General features: G+C 39.1%; 1 protein-coding gene across 3 annotated transcripts in view; it reads right to left on the bottom strand.

The window, feature by feature from the left end:
* Positions 1-9,138: 9,138 nt before the first annotated feature.
* LOC149179239 (uncharacterized) overlaps positions 9,139-15,334 on the bottom strand; it is a 101,074-nt gene continuing 94,878 nt past the window's right edge. For 2 of the 3 annotated variants that reach the window (XM_089420571.1, XM_089420569.1), the window contains 3 exons: positions 9,888-10,016; positions 9,724-9,795; positions 9,139-9,634 (listed from right to left, as the gene is read on the bottom strand). In XM_089420571.1, the coding sequence (XP_089276697.1) occupies positions 9,548-9,634; positions 9,724-9,795; positions 9,888-10,016 (288 nt within the window). In that variant the 3' untranslated portion in view covers positions 9,139-9,547. Of the gene's footprint in view, positions 9,637-9,723; positions 9,796-9,887; positions 10,017-15,334 lie in introns of all 3 variants that reach the window. The other variant, XM_089420570.1, reaches the window with a different exon arrangement.

Raw genomic sequence — 15,334 nt, 5'->3', positions numbered from 1 at the left:
GTTGGAAGGTGAGGAGACGCATTGGATCTTATACATGATTGCAGGTGGATCTTCATCTGTTGAGAAATCAATATGGCTACAAAAGTGGTGATTTCTCTTAGACTTGATAACTACTTATGATGTTCTTTTACTTTTCTTGATTATCAATTTCTTCATTTCTTATTATTATGTTGTTATTATCATCAAATAGCTACCCAAACATGAAGATCAATAGTACACGAGGACACAAGATGTAAGTTGCAAGCCAGGGCCAAAACCTCTCCTCTTGAGACAAAAACCCACAAATCTCTTCTCTTCTTATAGATTCTTCAAATGACGAATTCTAAGACCTCTACACCAAGACCAATACCCTTCCAAGACCAAGTCAGACCTTCTTGATGATGTGCTTCTTCTATCCAAGTCAAACCGAGTCAAATTTCTTCCAACAACACAACTTTGACCCACAGCGTCATATTTTCGACCCCCACTGCACGTCTGAAATTTTCAACCCCCTGCAACCAACTACAACTTCACACATGTGGGAGAATTAGGGCTTCTAGAGCTTCATCTTTCCTTCGCTTGGACTGCTTCTTGTTCTATGCCTTATGAGAGATCAAATTGTCCACTTTTCTTCTAGCTTTGACCCTTTCCTTGCTCATTGAGAATTTTGGCCTTAATGTTATAAAAACCCTCTCTTGTCTTTGCACGTGTGAGAGAGAGAGGGTGTGAAAACCCAAAAACTTCGACTTCCTTCTTTCTTCTTCCTTCGTTTGCCTTCTTCTTCTTGTCCTTTGCTTAAACGGTGAGTGAATGAGTGAGTGAATCCATAGGAGGTCAAATGCTCTTTTAAATATAGGCTTCCAAGGAGGACGACATGCCCTAATTAGGCCGACTTCTTATCTATCATGCCGACTTGGTCTTGGAGGGGTATTTTTAACACTTTGACTCAAAAATAATTCTTTTGACATGTTACAAAATTCCCAATGGGGCCTTATACATATGACAATAACTTTGACTTCTTGACTCAATGACAAAACCTAGAAGCACTTAATGGGTGCTTTGACCTAAAATAAAATGACCTTGAGCATGAAACCCATGCTACAAAAAATAATAATAATAGTTTCTTTTTCATTTTACAATATACAAGAATCAGGAATACATATGAAAACCGAACCTAGTTACATATTTCAACACTCCTTAACTAGGAAGGTATTCATAATGGCACATGGACATTCTCATACTAAAGAGATCTCATACTGAAGACTCAGATTGGTAAGCCATCTCATAAGCTATTATTTCAGTTTATCACATTGCATCTAATCACACCAACCAACATTGTCACATAGCAAGGCCTTGACTAGCAGCTCTATCTCTCCACAAGATAAGAGCACAACATTGGCTAGACAATGACTTGTAGACACCATTATCATTGTCTCTTAAGGCACATACCCCATTCAGATGTTTAGAATGTATGTCCTTCTATGACCATTCTTGTCTTGTATTAACACATCCTCAAGGAATTTCCTTTTTGACTACTCTTACCTATTGGATGCCCTACCTCATCCTCAAAGAGTATCGGAATCCAGATGCTTACCCAATTCTCCATTCTTTCTTCACAAAGTGAAGACAAGAATGACGTGTCTATCTCTCCCTCTCAACTAGGGAGGAAATATCAACCAATCCAATCTTGTTTCTCAAATACACAAGCTTCTTATGAGGAAGAGATTTTGTCAAAATATCATCTACCTACTCATCGGTGGAGATATATTGTAGTTGCAACACTACATCTTGCACCAATTTTCGTATGTAATGATACTTATTGTTTATGTGCTTCGACTTTCCATGGAATACAGGGTCTTCTAACAATCTGATGCAACTGGTGTTGTCACAATGTATAATCGTAGGGTCCATTGATCCTTCAAACAAATCGGATAACAGCGTCCTCAACTAGATAGCTTCTCTACTAACTTCGCATGTTGCAATATATTAAGCTTTAGCACTACTTAAAGCAATTAATTATTGCTTTCTACTCATCCATGAGATCATAGAGGATCCCAAGCTAAAACATCCTTTGGTAGTGCTTCTTCCATTTGTCTCATTGCCTCCCCAATCAAAATTTGTATATCCAATCAATTGGATATCATTCTTTCTATCATACTTCAGGCAGTAATGTATTGTTCCTTGCAAATATCTCAATATATGCTTGGTTGTTATCCAGTGGTCATGTCTAGGCTCTATCTGAAATTGACTGAGAATATTCACTGCAAACCAAATATTTGGTCGAGTGTTCACAAGATACATCAAAGAGCCAACCAATTGTCTATAACTTGTAGGATCCATAGGGCTTGAATCAGAACTTCTCAACCTCTTCAAGTTTGTGATCATGGGGGTTGTCATAGGTTTGCAATCCATCATGCCAAACCTTTGTAGCATCTTAATTACATACTTCCCTTGACCTAGATATATTTCACTAGGTTTCTGTCAGACTTTCAACCCCAAGTAATAGTGCATCAACCCTAGATAATTCATATCGAATTTTGTTGCCAATTGTCTCTTGCATTCTTGAATACGACCTTCCACACATGTTATGAGAAGATCATCCACATATATAAGAATGATGATTGGTTCATCCTTCACTAATTTGATATAAATATTTGGATCAACAGAACTCTTTGAAAAAACCAATCTTTGTAGATACGTGTCCATCCTAGCATACCAAGCCCTTGGAGCTTGCTTGAGACCATTAAGTGTACTTCAAATCCCAAGGGTTGTTCAATATATACTTCTTCATCAATAGTACCATTCGGGAATGTTGTTTTGACATCCATTTGATGGATGTTTCATTCCATAGATGTTGTCGAAGAGACCAACAATCTTATAGTAGTGTATCTCGTTGTAGGTGCAAATGTCTGTTCATAATCGATGCCTTCTTGTTGAAAGAAACCACTAGCACAAACCTTGCTTTCTATTTGTTAATGCTTTCATCTGTTGCATGCTTAATCTTGTAGAGCCATTTGAAGTTACCACAGATTTGTCATCCGAACTAGGAATGATTTCCCAAACTCCATTTTTAATTATAGATTGATATTTTTCATTCATAGCATCTTTCCATTCTTAATGGTTGACAAATTCTTCAAAAGTGGATGGTTATGCTTCAAATAGCATTGTCATATAGGTTGCATCCCTAAATACCTTTTAGGCTTCTTTCTTTCCCTGAATGTACCTTTAGCTGCAGCATGTCCTTATGCTTCTTGAAGAGTAGACTTTAACCAATTCAGTGTTTTCTGATTTTCAGGGATTATGACTTGCTGCACAAGTTCACTAGGACCTTCTTCTTCATGATTTGAATCTTCTTCTTCCCTTAGACATTCTTCAAATATAGGTAGTTCATCATCAAAATCGATCACGAGATCCTTATATTTCTTATATGCAATGCTTTCATCAAAAAGATCACATCTCTGCGTACTTCAATTTGGTGCCCTTGTTTTATGTAGATCATATATGCCTTTGAAGAGTCACTATAGCCAACCAATATTCCCTTCAAGCTTATAGGATCCAATTTCTTCCTTTTATCTTTTGGAATGTGAATGTAGAGAGGGAAACCAAATATTCAAAGATGATCTACAAATGGTTTCTTTCCATTAAACGCCTCTTCAGAAGTCATGTTGTCAAGTGTCCGGTGAAGACTTCGATTTTCACTATAGACAGTTGTTTTGGATGCCTCACCCCACAGGAATTGAGGTAAGCCTTGATCATGTAACGTAGCTCTAACACATTCTTCAATTGTACGGTTCTTCCTTTTTGCTACTCCATTTTGCTCTGGATTATATGGGACTATCAACTCCCTTTTATTTCCAGCCTCCTTACAGAAAGTTATAAGTTCCTTTAATATGTATTCTCCTCCATTATCGAATCTTAGTACATTGATCTTTCTTTATGTAAGATTCTCTACTTCTGCTTTGAATTCTTGAATTTTTTCAAATACTTCATCCTTGGACTTAAGTAAATAAATCCAAGTCTTCCTTGAGTGGTCATCAATGAAAGTCACATAGTATAGATGACCTCCAAGAGATTTTGTAGACATAGGACCATAGACATCAGAGTGAATGAGATCCATGATTTCTTTAGATCTTGAAGCATTGCTTCCAAATGGTTTCTTTACATTTTTCCCTAATGCATATCCCTTACAAATTCCTTCATGATCCTCCTTTAGTTCAGGGATGTCATTCACCATTGAGTTTAAAGTTGGTAAGATTTTGTAATGAAGGTGTCCAAACATTCTATGCCAAAGCTCACATGGGCTGACTTCAATGTGAACCAAGGCTTGAGAGAGAGGTGTAAGTAATTTATAGAGCCTTCCTTCACGAATCCCAATAACTTTTGCATTGTTGATGCTAGAGCCCTTATCCCATACCATAACTTTTCCATCTATAAAAGCAATTCTATCTCCTTTATCTTCTAAACATGAAATGGAAAGTAAATTTTTCTTCAAACTTGGAACGAATAGAATGTTGTTGAGATGTATGTTCCCTCCATCTTCTAACTCCAACGAAGTTGATTCAATTTCTCTCACTGCATAACTCTTCTTATCTCCAAGTTTGACAGAATAAGAAGTTTTTCCTCATGATAGGGTCTTTAGTTGTTCATGTTCACCTATCATATGTATAGATGCTCCACTGTCAATTACCCAAATATTTTCATCTTGAAAAGCACCTATAAGTGTTGAGAATGATCCTTCGTCCTTTGAAGAGTAGGTCTTGATCATATAGTTCTTGATAGATGATTGGAGATCCTTAAATGCTTTGATGTCTTGCTTGAGGTGAGTTGCCATCATAGAAAACTGCGTCAATGAGAACTCCAATGCCTTCTTCAAGGATGTAGTGATCTTCATTATGCCCTTTGTCAACCTTAGCTCGGATATCATGTTGAGAAATCGATAGGGCTACAAAAGAGGTAATTTCTCTTAGACTTGATAACTACTTGTGATGTTCTTTTACTTTTCTTAATTATCAAATTCTTCATTTCTTATCATTATGTTGTTTTTATCATCAAACAGCGACCAAAACATGAAGATCAATGGTACACAAGGACACAAGATGTAGCCTGCAAGTCAGGGCCAAAACCTCTCCTCTTGAGAGGAAAACCCACAAGTCTCCTCTCTTCTTATAGATACTTCAAATGATGAATTCCAAGACCTCTAGACCAAGACCAATACCCTTCTAAGACCAAGTCAGATCTTCTTGATGATGTGTTTCCCCTATCCAAGTCAAACCCAGTCAAATCTCTTCCAGCAACGCAACTTCGACCCTTGACTTCAAATTTTCGGCACCCACTGCAAGTCTAAAATTGTCGGCCTCTTGCAACTAGTTGCAGCTTCACACGTGGGAGAATTAGGGCTTCTAGAGTTTCATCCTTCCTTTGCTTGGACTGCTTCTTCTTCTATGCCTTATGAGAGATCAAATTGTCCACTTTTCTTCTAGCTTCGACCCTTTCCTTGCTCCTTGAGAGAAAACCCACAAATCTCCTATCTTCTTATAGATTCTTCAAATGATGAATTCCAAGACCAATACCCTTCCAAGACCAAGTCAGATCTTCTTGATGATGTGTTTCCCCTATCCAAGTCAAACCCAGTCAAATCTCTTCCAGCAACACAACATCGACCCCCGGCTTCAGATTTTCACACCCACTGCAAGTCTGAAATTTTCAGCCCCCCTGCAACCAGTTGCAGCTTCACACATGTGGGAGAATTAAGGCTTCTAGGGCTTCCTCCTTCCTTCGCTTGGACTACTTCTTCTATGCCTTGTGAGAGATCAAATTGTCCACTTTTCTTCTAGTTTCGACCCTTTCCTTGCTCCTTGAGAATTTCAGCATTGATGCTACAGAAATCCTATCTTGTCTTCGCACGTGTGAGAGAGAGTGTGTGTGTAAACCCAAAAACTTTGACTTCCTTCTTCCTTCCTCCTTCGCTTGCCTTCTTCTTCTTGTCCTTCGCTTGAATGATGAGTGAATGAGTGAGTGAATCCATAGGAGGTCATATGCTCTCTTATGTATAGGCTTCCAAGGACGACAACATGCCCTAATTAGGCCAACTACTTCTCTGCCAGGCCGACTTAGTCTTCGAGGGGTATTTTTGACACTGACTCAAAAATAATTATTTTGGCATGTTACAAAATGCCCAATAGGGTCTTATACATATGACAATGACTCTTTGACTTCTTGACTAAATGATAAAACCTAGAAGCACTAAATGGGTGCTTTGACCAAAATAAAATGACCTTGAGCATGAAACTCGTGCTCCAAAAAATAACAATAATAATTTATTTTTCATTTTACAATATACAAGAATCAAGAGTACATATGGAAGACTGAACCTAGTTACATATTTTAACATCATCTTGGGATTTGGTCTCCCTATACAGGGTCCAATGCCCTCCAGAGGGTCATATTGGCATTTGTAGGGTGTGCGTTGAGAGCCATGGGTCTCCACTATAGCAGAGAGCAAATAGCCACAACATTGGATCCTTCAATACTATCCATTGCTTCCTCGTGTTCCACCTATTTGATGATGATGATGCACCTAGACCACCTTCCCCAACCAACTACACACTTGCACCACACACTTAGCAGTGGATCCAGGGCCCAAATGAGGTTGTGTCTCACCATGGGAGACAAAGGGAGGGATTGAATCATTGTTCCAGCCTTACAGATGGGCTACAAGGTTGTTCAATCCACTTGGAGACCCATGAGGATGTTTTTGTGCCCCCACAGCCACTTGGGAGCACCACAGGTCATTTGCTTGGAGATCAAGGGGCCACCCCCTTTATCACTATAGTTGGAGCCCTTCCACTCATTTTGGCACATGTTAGACTCTGTTTCGCCTTTCAATGGCTCTTCGGCCTATTATATCTAACATTTTGGCTCTCTTAAGAGGCTTATTCATGTTATGGAGCTATCTTGGTGGGCTTCTCACCAAGTAATGTTATTTTGTATATTATTTTATTCGTTGGGGCATCATTAGGCCTAATTAGGCAAATCGAACTCTTAAAGGATGATATATATTGATGAGAGGATCATTTGATTCTCATTATCACTTGCATTTGTATCTTTATATCTTCTTGAGAATTTCGTTATGGCTATTGGAGGACGAATTAGATGAACATTGATGCATTTTGACATTTGGATATCTTTTCTTGGTTTTGGAGCTTTGATTTTGTCTCTCTTTGATGATTGGATATATTCGCTATAGTTGTAAGTGTTTTCTCATGGTTTATCTTGCTCTCTTGTATACATCTATAATGTATGGAGTTTTCGCTCATGAAATTTGAAACTTTGCCCTAATTTTTATGTGAATCATAGTCAAATTTTGATTTTTGTGACGGTATTGCATATGTTAGTGAATGAATGTTCATAGGGGCAATTTCCTCGACGGGTCGTCAAATTGTTGCTACAAGAAGTATAAATTCCTTGGTAACCTAGTAGTTTCCTTTGAGGCCATGCAAAGTTGCTAGAGGACTCCTTGATTGTGTAAATGAATTCCATAAGTTGAAAAGCACATTGACTCTATTCTCCTAATAGACTAGGCATTGATCAATCCTTGTTGATCACCTAAATAGGTATATTTTTCACCTCTCCTCTTTTCCAAGCCCTAACCCTAGAGGTCTTCTAGGGACTAGTGCGAATTGCATTAGAGAGCTCCTTTTCAAGTGCGAATTGGTCCACTATTGTGCTAGCATTTTCCCTAGGTGCCCTCCAGGTTTCAATGAAATCCCATGGCTGGATCTTAAAATATCAGATGCCCTAGCCCCAACTCCAATTTCGACCCTAGTTTTCCTTGGTTAGTGGCTTCATTAAGGATCATTGCATCAAAAACTCAAGTTAAATCTAATTTCTTTGATCCTCTTCTCCTCCCTTACTTGGTCAAAACCTTTTGTTTGAAGTTTCACCCTAAGCCCTTGACCTTGTTTGGGTCCACTTGGGCTTCTTTGTGGTCCCACACCCTTTATCACTCTAATTTCACAAGGATCATCTTAGAAACCCTCTTCTCCTAGGAATCTTAGGTCTAGGGCCTCCCTTATCAAGGATTATCCCTCATCCCTAGGTCTAGGCTTCCCTTTAAGCCTTTCTTGGAGAGCCATATACCTTGCTTCTTGAGCAAGTAAGCTCTATCATCTGAGTCTCTCCTATGAATGGGCTCTTGAAATCACTATCTTTCCATCATTGATATATCATTCTTAGTGATTTCCCATATACCGGGACTCCTCCCATCGATGAAAGTCCGTAAAGAGCAGGGAACATTGACTGAGGTGACAGTGGGTCTTTGTCCCATTGTTGTCACTTGGTCTAGTAGTTGCCCCTTTGGAAGCCCTCCTAGGACCCCTACTAGATTGAGTGGTAACAGTACCCAAGGTAAAACCTAGAATCTTACGGGCACAAAGCCAGTTGACAACAAGTTTGAAGCAATTACAACAATACACTCATTAAGAGCTCAACAACTCATTTACCGGAATTGAAAATGGGTAGGAAGGATTACAATCATTCCTCCCACCCACCCAAACTAGACGAATTGATTTATACAAAAGTAGCCTATCCATCAAAGGGCCAGAAAATATTAATTCAATAAGCACCACTCAAATCATCTTTGTGACAAAGTTGCAAGTGCACAGTTCCAAACAGCTCATCAGACTAAATCATTGTGACATTTAAGAGATTGATGAATGTTTCTGAGGAAAGGCTACGAGATCATAATCAAAGCATACAATGTAAAAGATAAAAGAAAAAATTAAGTGTATCGTTTTAAGATTATTAGAAGGCTGATTAATGATTGCCACTGAAAGCAACACAAAGGTCAAAAGTTTAGTTGGTTGATTGCTTCATTACTCCGAATCTCAACATGGGAATAAGGGCCTTATCAACTGCCCCTTGCACTAGCACGATAAGGGCATGCCAATCACTATATATTCTCAATGATAATGAATGATATTTAAAGCTTGTATTTTACCCTTCCTTCTTCAAGCAGCACAACAAATACAACATCATCATCTATTTGATTTCAAAAACCAGGACTTATCTTACAGAATAAATGTGATATTGCCAAGTAGGGTGACTGTACACACCCAAATAAGTCTATGAGGCAGAAGGTAATCAACTGCTCTCTTATAATAAATGACAAATCAAAATGTTTCCATAAAAATCAATGATAAAGAAATATGAGCTTACAAATTCTTTATACACTCGATTGCACATCCATTGCCTCCAATAAAGCATTAGGTTCAAGTAAGCATGAATGCATTCAGAAAAAACTTGATAAGCAAGTTATATTTCAGTCTCTTGTTTTCCAGTCACTAAAAAATCCTTAAATAAAAATTTTATTTCAATGGCTTCTCATCTGAGAAAAACTGATAAACATGCTCAGAAGGAAAGCTTTTTTAAGTTTGTCTGCAATTTCACTCTGCTTTCAAATGCATAGTCATCTCAAAATAAAAACCTTTTTCACTGGCTGAAAAACACGTAAAACTTCCATCTCCAGCCATGCATGTGCCAAAACATTATATTGACGCTTTTGTTATGCTCATATTTTCCCAGCATTAATTTTCTTCGTAGAAGCCTCTGATGAGAACTTCACTTGAGTTTTCTTGCTTCCAGTCTCTAAAGCTTTCTGGAAAGAACAACAATATCATGTCAAACGAACATATAAAACTAAAAAGAAGGGAAAATTTACCATGTGCCAGATTGAAATCATCCCACCTTCTTCATTCGTTGCTTCTGTCGTTGCCGTCCTCTATTTCTTTTCTTTGAGTTCTTAGTTGTCTGTGGAATCTGAAAGATCAACACATGTAACATATCTCAAAACAAATGTATATGACAGGAAAAGTCAAAAGAATATGATTGTCCAAGTGAACAACTTAAACCTCTGCAGCAGCAACTATCCGGGCATGCCTTTCTGCATGGGTTTCAGCATCTTCCTCTACTTCTCCATCACTGTTGAGCATCAGCTTCAACCTTCCTTCAGCAAATAGCTTTTGGGACCGTGCATGCCTCTATAAGCACCAAAATGAAAATGGGAAAGAACATAAACATTTGGACCCTGAAAATAAATGAAGCAGAGAATGTTGCTTCGTGAAACAAACTTTTATGGGAAGTACCAAATTACAAGCTGCATGTATGTGCAGAATTGTAAAACAATCAGAGATCTCAAACAGAATTGATCAACACCACACCCCCTTACTTGGTTTATGTTTGCTGCAGAGAAAGGTGATGTTCCTTTCAATAAAAAGAGCACTGGAAACATACTATCACATCAATTACTTATCTGGTAAAACCTAAACGACAAATGATACTTCAACAGATTCTTAGTTGCAAAATACATCAGAAAGAAAGAAAGAAAGAAATTATTTTAACGTCCACAAATTATGAATAGATATTAGAAATCACATACTAAGAGGGTAGCATGTTGAGATTTGTCCCATGGGTGAACAAAGTGATGGTCATCGTTACTATGTTACTGAGCATTTTATACACGACATAAATGCATAATTAAAATATGGTACCAAAGTAAGGCATGCCCAACTATGGATAAGAGAATTCCAGCATAAGTCAATTACAACACAACCGAGACATGTCACAGGTTTATTTTCTCGAAACTCCTCTCATTCAACTCCCTCAATTGACTAAATCAAGCAAGTTGGTTAAATTGTGACTTTTCAAGGTTCATATTTGAAAAAGGCATTCTCATTGCAAACAAATTTTTAGTAGTTCTCTTGCTGATCAGAGGTGCATTTCTAAAAGCGGCCCAACTTAATGGAGTCAATATCAACAAATAGCCAATGGAGCACTGTTCACTGGTGCAGTCAAAGTGTTGAGCCACCAACCAGGGTTCCATTCTCAATGTCGCCTGCCCTGCCTGTAGTGGCATGAGTTTCAAAAGGGAGAAATCCAGGTGCAAATCCCGGGAAACTTTGGCTGAAAAGATACTCATCAGACCTAACACCTAGGTGGAAGGGAGTCCATTTTTCACAAGGCAGCACACTGGAGCAGGTTCCTTGAACCACTTCAACAAAATAACTTCTATTTATCCAAATAAATAGTGTTTCATGCACATAATGGAAAGGAAGTGACTATGTCATTAATTATCCTTTTCATATTTATAATGGCATTTTCGCCTCCCTTTTCATTATGTGCACAAAATATTCTTTATTTGGATAAATATAAGTTATGTCCAATTATATATTATGAAAAAGATCAAAATCTCATAATAAAATATGCCAGTGTTCCACAGGAATGCATCCCCCAAGGTGTGAGTGCGCACCTGATGTTTCCCATGCTCATGGGATGTAATATCCCGTTTCAGGGATATTCCTCAAACACAAGCAAACTCCAACCCAATACGTGCAAATGATACAGTAACCGGAAAAAGAAAATAACAGTGATGCAATATATAATAACATAAACACAGAATACAAGCAGATACTCAAGAAATGTAGAGAGAAATGCTAAGCCATTTTATTATACTGAGCAATGGAATGAATACAGGAAGTGATCAGAAAGATGGCACCTCGACTTGCACAAGGCAAGTGAAGAAATACACTCAGAATAGCAAAGGAATGGCCTTTCTCTGAACTGCGTCCAAACTGCTAGAGAATTGTCATGTTGCTGCTATTGCTGGAAATCAAATGAGGATTTGGGGCTGTTCCCCTTCTCAGAAAATGTTGAAACTCTGGAATCAGACTCTACTCAAGAAACCCAGAAAAACCCAGAAAGCTTTTCTGAAATAGTTGACCCCTGAAAATCACCCCCTTGAGGATCTACGCTGTCCCTCAAGGCTCTGCGCTACCACTGAATAGAATCCACCAAAACTCAGCCCGAAACTCTGCCAAAATCCTCCAATATGCAAGAGTTGATCCCTTGCTCAATCTCCCAGCTCAAATCCTCCGCAAACCCCTCAATCCAGAACTCCCACCAAAAGAACTGTGTCCCTCTCTCAAGACTGCGCAGTTATCCAAAATGCTCAGTTCCTCCTCACTCCAAAGATCAATCCTCCTACAAAAGACTGCTGAAAACTACCTTGCCCAAGTAGGCACTCGAAGTCACCCAGGGCTAAGGGTGAGATCTCCAAATGGAGATACTCGATGCACTAAACAGTGTTGCGGACCAGCTAAACAGCCAGCGTGCTCTAAGTCGAAGTGACTAGCTCAAATGCACATAATCAAATGACAAAATGAGGAGGCTCCCCTCTCCTTTATAGTGTTGGCCTCTCTCAATCCCAAGGCCCACCTCCTCCAACGCAGTCCCTCTCTTGCCACGTGTTCCTTTCCATCTGCGTAGCCCCTCCAAGTGTCTGCATGGGCCCCATCTCTGTGTGGTCCTTTGGCTCCCTTGGTTCCCCTTTAAGCTAAGTTGCACGAAACGGGGAAACGGGGAAGCGAAACGAAACGCGGAAGCGAAACGAAACGCGACCTCCCCAAATTTTGGAAACGGGGAAACGCGAATATATATAATATATATATATATATATATATATATATATATATATATATATATATATTAAAAACATTTAAAAATTATTAATATATATATGTGCAATCATACAGCATTAATGATACATTTACTTAAACATTTTAACATTAAGATTAAATTTACATCACAATGATCACATTTACTCATGAGTCATCACATAATGAAAATAAAAATATAGGAACTGGAAAATCCAAAATCAGCCTTTATTTATATTAGCATATGAGGCTGCAAGTACAATAAAGACTATAAGACTGCAAGAACTATAGAGACAAGTCACAAAAGACTAATCCTCATCATAACAATCCTCATCAAAAATAGAAGCAGCAGAATGCTCAACAGTGGATGGTGGTGCTGAAGAAGATGATGCACCAATTCCACTTCCAGAATCCTCCTCAATATTCAGGGCAGCAAGAGAGAGATCCAAATCAGGATTTTTTGCATCCACATCCCATTCTTTAGAAAGACCACTGTTGTATTCTGGACCCCTACGAGATGCAAGGCGAAGGTTGGAGTGCACATAAACAAGATCATCTGCTTTCTGTGAGCCCAACCTATTGCGCTTCACAGAATGAATAAAACCATAAGTGCTCCAATTCCTTTCTGCTGATGAAGAGCTTGCCACTTGTGAAAGAATACGAATGGCAAGGCTTTGCAAATGTACACCATTTGCTCCATGACAAATCCACCACCTAACTGGATTCATGGTGCTTCTCTCCTCCAAAGCTGATATATCTGCATAATCATCTATTCCTGCAGCAAAACTGGCAAATTCCTCCTTTACCTCCCTATGTAGGTGAGAAGGAAACATTCTCATTAGTGCTTTTTTCACCCCAGTAGCCACCTCTCTATCCTTATGGGGTGCCTTCCTCTTCCAATTGCTTTTAGCAATAAGCTCCTCATCATAAAATTTGGGGTTCAAAGCATGTGCTAAAGTGTGCAATGGTGTATTGAAATTGTTCCACCTGTCAACAATGATTTTCTTGATCAAACCAGCAAAATGATCATCAACAAACAGAAGTTGTGGAGACTCCTGCGAAATGATTTCCATAGTTTTCTCAACCATGGAATCCATGCCATCATATACCTCTCCCAAGAAAGGTTGGTCAGTGTCAGCACTCCGGAGAAGCTCAAATGCAGGGGTTGTGAACTTTAGCAAGAAATCTACCTTGCTCCACCAATCCTCATCAAGGCACAATCTACGCACCATAGATCCCCGCTCTGAATCTGCTTGTCTCCACTCAATCCACAGTTGACTCACCACCATAGAAACTAATGCATGCTTAACCTCAACAAGGCGGCGCAACATCACGAAGTTTGAGGCATATCTTGTCTCAGCAACTTTTAACAACTCCAATTTGGAGTACTCTCGAAATATGGCCTGAGACTGGTGGTGGTTGGTGATGAATTTGATAATCTCCCTTGCATCCCCTGTGACTTCCTTTATCCAGGAAACTTTGTTGTCGATCTCCTCTAAGATCAGATTCAGATTATGGACAATGCATGGTGTCCAAAATATGTGGTCATACCTCCCCTCAATAATCAAACCTGCAGCTTTGCAAACTGGTGCATTATCCGTGATAACTTGCACCACCCTGTTAGCCCCTATTTGTTCAATAGCTTTTATAATAACATCAGCAATGAACTGTGCATCTTTCACCTCTCCTGAGCAGTCTTCTGCCTTGATAAACATTGCTCCTTTGGGGGAAGTGGCAATGATATTTATCAATGGTCTGCGCCTCATATCTGTCCAACCATCTGAGACTATGGTAACCCCAGAGCTCCTCCAGGAAGAACGAATTGGAGCTAAAACGTCCTCCACAAGTTCCTTCTCATTTTTGAGAAGCTGGGTTCTGACTTTCTCATAGTTGGGCCCCTTGTACCCTTGAGGAGCTTTGTTAACTGCCCTTATCATATCTTGCCAGTAAGGAGAGCGAACAACATTGAATGGGATACCACATGCATAAATGCACCTGGCAACTCTGGAATCAGCTTCTTCTCTTGCTTGCACATTCACCAATCTAGCAATTCTGCTATCCTGAACTGATTGGGATGCCCCTGAGCCTCTGGTATGTTTGGGTGTTGCTTGTTCATGTTCTTGACTGTGACCACCTCTCCTCTTTCTTGCTTCAACTACAATCCTTGGCTCAATGTTAGATGTAGCCTGAGTATGCTCATCATGCCTCCTCTTAGTACCATCCGCCTCATCTTGCTCTCTTTGATATGCACTCCTTACCAACGGATCTGCTGTTTTTGTGCAACCCAGAATCCCCTGTCCTCCTCCATGCAACAGATGCGCCTTCACTCTTGGGTAGGAGCCCTTGTACGTGATATTGCAAAGAGTGCATCGCCATTCCCATGAGCCACCACCTCCACATTTTTGAAGCTTCGTCACATGCCTCCAAAGAGGATAATATTCAGCCCTTGGGTTGGCCCTAGGGTTTGAAGTTGCAGCTGCACTTTGGCTGGAAGCCATTGCTACAAAAATAAATTAAAAAAACAAATCTGTAAATAATAAATTTATTAAAACGTTTTTCATATTTTTGGTTGTATAAACCCTAGAAAAATTAAAGAAATAGTAAGAAAAAAACTAAGAAATAAATGTGGCTTACCCAAATTAATTATCTGTGGCTGAATCTACCCTAAAATGCCAGAAAAGAGGAGAAATATGGCTGTAGCTGAGCCAAATCTGCTGCAAAAATAAATTTAAAAAACAAATCTATAAATAAAAAACGTTTTTCAGCAATTTAGCTGCATAAACCCTAGAAAAATTGAAGAAATAGTAAGAAAAAACTAACAAAATGAATGTGGCTTACCCAAATTAATTTTCTGTGGTTGAAACTAC

Source organism: Pinus tabuliformis, chromosome 4_1 (genome assembly GCF_031772625.1).
Source record: "Pinus tabuliformis cultivar Carrire ecotype Pingquan chromosome 4_1, CPIR1, whole genome shotgun sequence".
Lineage (NCBI taxonomy): Eukaryota > Viridiplantae > Streptophyta > Pinopsida > Pinales > Pinaceae > Pinus > Pinus tabuliformis.
The sequence above is the reverse complement of the archived record's forward strand: the minus strand, read 5'-3'. Positions and strand labels throughout refer to the sequence as shown.